This window comes from Felis catus, chromosome A1 (genome assembly GCF_018350175.1).
Source record: "Felis catus isolate Fca126 chromosome A1, F.catus_Fca126_mat1.0, whole genome shotgun sequence".
Lineage (NCBI taxonomy): Eukaryota > Metazoa > Chordata > Mammalia > Carnivora > Felidae > Felis > Felis catus.
In genome coordinates, this window is record NC_058368.1 from 115,483,163 (window position 1) to 115,487,324 (window position 4,162).

The 4,162-nt window shown below is 50.6% G+C and overlaps 1 protein-coding gene across 1 annotated transcript; it reads left to right on the forward strand.

The window, feature by feature from the left end:
- The first annotated feature begins 1,206 nt into the window (after positions 1 to 1,206).
- On the forward strand, positions 1,207 to 3,510 carry SMIM33 (small integral membrane protein 33). Its single transcript, XM_045059791.1, has 2 exons — positions 1,207 to 1,508; positions 2,908 to 3,510. Exons 1-2 carry the CDS (start codon positions 1,500 to 1,502, stop codon positions 3,295 to 3,297), a joined length of 399 nt encoding a protein of 132 aa, XP_044915726.1. The 5' UTR covers positions 1,207 to 1,499; the 3' UTR covers positions 3,298 to 3,510.
- Positions 3,511 to 4,162: the final 652 nt, after the last annotated feature.

Sequence of the window (4,162 nt, forward strand, 5' to 3'; positions counted from 1 at the left end):
TGCCAACTGAGTGAGACAAGTGGCTGGCTGGCCTTGAATCCAACTAGGAGACTGACACTTCCCAATGCCATCCAAGACCTCAGCCAGAGGGAATGTGGATTTTGCCACAGTCCAGGGCTTCAACCACTGCTCTTTGCTTCCTGCCTCCTCAAGACACATGTCCCAGTGCTCTCACAGACACCACCACTGGGGCTCCAAGTCCCTGAGTCCAAAAGCCCAGTTCCTGATCCTGCCGATGGCTAACCTCTCCTTTCCCTGGTGGGCACTTTTTGTGACTTGAACACATTGAAGCACACACATTCTTAAATGAAATTACATTTCAGGCAAATGCAAAGAGGCATATAGAATTCATATTTGTAAAAACCAGAGAAGAAAAAATCCAAAGAGAAAAAAAACCACAGCCTTGCATGGGAATGATAAACATCACATTCAACAAGATGGTTATCCATGGGGTAAGAAGGAGGGGTGTAGTCAAGGAGTAGGGCTTCTATGTTATTTGTAATATTTTAGTTTTTAAAAAACTTTGAGGGGCACCTGGGTGGTCCAGTCGGTTAAGCATCCAACTTCAGCTCAGGTCATGATCTCACAGCTCGTGGGTTTGAGCCCCTTGTTGGGCTCTGCTCTGACAGCTCAGAACCTCGAGCCTGCTTTGGATTCTGTCTCTCTCTCCACCCCTCCCCCACTTGCACTCTATCTCTCTCTCTCTCTCTCCAGAATAAATAAACGTTAAAACAAAATTTTTTTAATAAAAAAATTTAAGGGGCGCCTGGGTGGCTCAGTTGGTTAAGCGTCCGACTTTGGCTCAGGTCATGATCTTGCAGTCCGTGAGTTCAAGCCCCGCGTTGGGCTCTGTGCTGACCGCTCAGAGCCTGGAGCCTGTTTCAGATTCTGTGTCTCCCTCTCTCTCTGACCCTCCCCCGTTCATGCTCTGTCTCTCTCTGTCTCAAAAATAAACGTTAAAAAACCTTAAAAAAATTTAAAACAACTTTTTTGAAATAAATGTGACAGACTCTTGAGCTGGACAGAGCTGGTGGTTGGAACAAAGGGATTGAGTACATTATAGTCTACAATTTCCAGTGTGTTTGATATACACTTTTTTTTTTTAAATCAAAGAAACAGTGACTTCAGGAAATCAGTTGGGGTGGGGGGTCGGCATGTCATGGTGGAGGGTGGGGCGTGGTGGGGGTGCTGGCAAGGTGTCTGGGATCTAGTGGAGGAGGAGTAGGCAGGCAGACCCAGGCTCCTGAAGCTGGCAGGGAGCATGGAGGGAAGTGCCAAGATCAAGATCCTATCACAGTTCAGGGTTGGGACAGGGGAGTCCTAATATTCACGAAAGTGAAAGCGCGGGAGAGACGCTGAGGGTGTGTGTGCAGAGGGTGTGTGCCTGGTAAACCCCATAGACGTGGCAGCTCCGGGTAGGGGCCAACCAAGCTGGGGTGGCAGGTTCTTCCTTGCCCTGCTGGCTGCCAGTCCCCAGGGAGCCTTGCACCAGGCGGACAATGCACCAGGTAGACTCTTGGCTCACCCCCCTCCTTCTAGGCTGTCTGACTCCCTGCAGGGGCCCCAAGCCTTTCACCAACCTGAGCTTCTCTTTTTTCTCCACCCCTGCTCTGAGAGCTCCAGAACCTCAGGGAGCCCAGAGAGTCTTAGACTTTTAACTGGGGGTGGGTATTGAGCTTTCTGCATGCAAAGGGACAGTGTTTGGGTGGGATGGGGTAAACAGTGTGACTGAGAAACTAAAGGGAGAGTGTTCTGGATAGCCTTCCCTGGACAGAAATTGCCTTTCCTTGGGGAGGGCCAGGCTGATGACTCAGGTTTAGGGGAGAGGCTCCACTCCAGAGGGTCTGCCCCTGATGGTCCAGCTGGAGAATAGGAGGCTAGGGAGAAAAGGTTTCTTGAGCCTATGGTGACCTAATCAGCCAGCTCTGGTGTTTATAGTTTGGAGGTTTGCTACCTTCATGGCAATCCATCCCACCCCTACTCAACAGTTAGCAGAGTGGAGACAGACAGACATGACCCCCAACTTCTGGCTGGGATCCTGGAAGAGGTAGAGGCTGGCATGGATTCTCCTCAATCCATCCTGGACAGAGTCAGGAATCCACACAGGGCACCCCCTCCCCTGTAGGTCCAGATCCTGAGACCCCCAACAGGATCATACATTATGGGCTGAGGTATCCCCTTTGCTTCATCCCAAGCTTTGGGGGTTCCTGACTCATTTTCCTTTCACCCTCCCCCAGGGTACCACCCCTCTGCCTTCTGTGTGAGTTGAGGGTGATGGGAACCTGAGATGCTTGACATATTGACTCCCTTTTCCCAGGGCTTGAAGAAAGAGCTGTTCACTGCCCACTGGCCAGGATGTGGGATAGCAGCCCCTAGTGTGCTCAGATTCTTGACCTAGGACATATTATCTATTTAGGAATTTTACTGGAGGCCTGGGAAGAGAGAGCATTGGGAGGCGACGGACTTGGTGGGCTGAACTCTATATGCCAGACTGTAATGAAGACCCTCTCCATCCCTTTCTGAACAACTTTGTCTCCCTATCTCTGTTTCTTTTTTCTCTGTATCTATCTCTCTGTATCTATTTCACTCCTATCCTTTTATTTATCTCTCTCTTTTTCTTTCTCTTCTTCTCTTTGTGTTTTTCTCTTTCTCTCTGTATCCTGCCCCCCCCACCCGTCTTTTTCTTTAATTCTCTCTCTTGCTACCTGTGTGTTTATCTGTATGTTTCTCTTTGTCTGCATGTCTTTACTCTGTGTCTCTCTTTTTTTGTCTCTGTTCCTCTTTGTCTGCCTAAGGCTCTCTGTCTGTCTCTCTCAGTTCCCTCCAGGTGTCTATCTCTCTCTAACTTGCTCTTTTTCTGTGTGTACATGCCCATGTCACCCTCTCCCTCTGCCACTCCCCTACCAGGCTGGCCGCCATCCCTGGTCTTCTCCAGCTGTGAACGGGTCAGCGGGGCAGGAGCCCCAGAGGCAGCTCCCGGATATGCTGAGTGGGGCTTGGGAACCACCTCGAGGAGATGGGCTGCCCCTGCTCACTGTCATCGTCACTGCCTTTGTCCTGCTGGCAGTCTGTATTGTGGTGGCAGTCCACTTTGGGCCAAGACTACATCAGGGCCATGCCACTCTCCCCACAGAGCCACCAGCCCCGAAGCCAGAGGGTGGCATCTACCTCATCCACTGGCGAGTGTTGGACCCCTGGGACAGTCATGAAGATGCCCAGCAGGAACCTCCTGTCCCTGGCTCCTACCCTGTGCCAGATGGGCCTACACTCAGCATTGAAGAAGTCACATATCTATAGGAGGAAGACTTTGAAAAGCTGGACTGACCTGGCTCAGAACAAGCAACTGGACAGAGAATTAGGGCAAAAGAAAATTGGGTCTTGGGCATCAGAGCTTTGGAAGGGCACACATGGACTCAGCTGGAGCTGCTCTCCCTGCAGAATATTTATAGAGAAAGCCCTGATGTGGACAGGAGAAATAAAAGAAACTTGAGGGCTTTGCCCAGAAACATGCTGCTGTGAGCATTCCCAGTGCCAAAGGCCACCTTTACAAAGCTACCCTCTCCTTTTCAAGGACCATCAGATCCCTGACCAAGTCCTCACTCTCTCCTCTCATCCCTAATCTCCTTTGCTTTTGTTGTTAATGTGAGTCCAGCTTGAAAGATTCCACCACCCACTCCACCTCTGTGCAGGGATATCAGAGTCTCCCTGTGGAGGTCCCGTCCCCAAAGCCCCCAGGTCCTGTGAGGGCCAGCCAAGGAGAGGGGAAGGCAAAGAACCCAGGGGTCTGCCTTTTCCGGGACTCCGGAAGAGAAGGAAAATTTGCTGCCTTTCACTGATTGAAAGACATCCCTTTGGCTTTTGGTGTCTAGGCCTTATCAGCAACTTCCGAGGCCCTTGCAAAGCCCCAAGCACCAATTCTAGCTCCTCAAAATGCTTTTGAATGCCTTCCACTGTGTTGGGGCAAGACCCTGTCTCGCCTTCCCAGTGTGGAATGGGGGGATTTGGGAGATTCCCATTACCTCCCCTGTTCTGTATGTATAGGCCTATTGGAACAGGCCTAAAACCTATCCCTGGACATTTCCCAAATCCGGAACCTTCCAGTCAGTGGGAAAACAGGAAAGGAAGAGGAGCTTTGTGGAGTTTGTTTAAAGGAAGGAAGGAG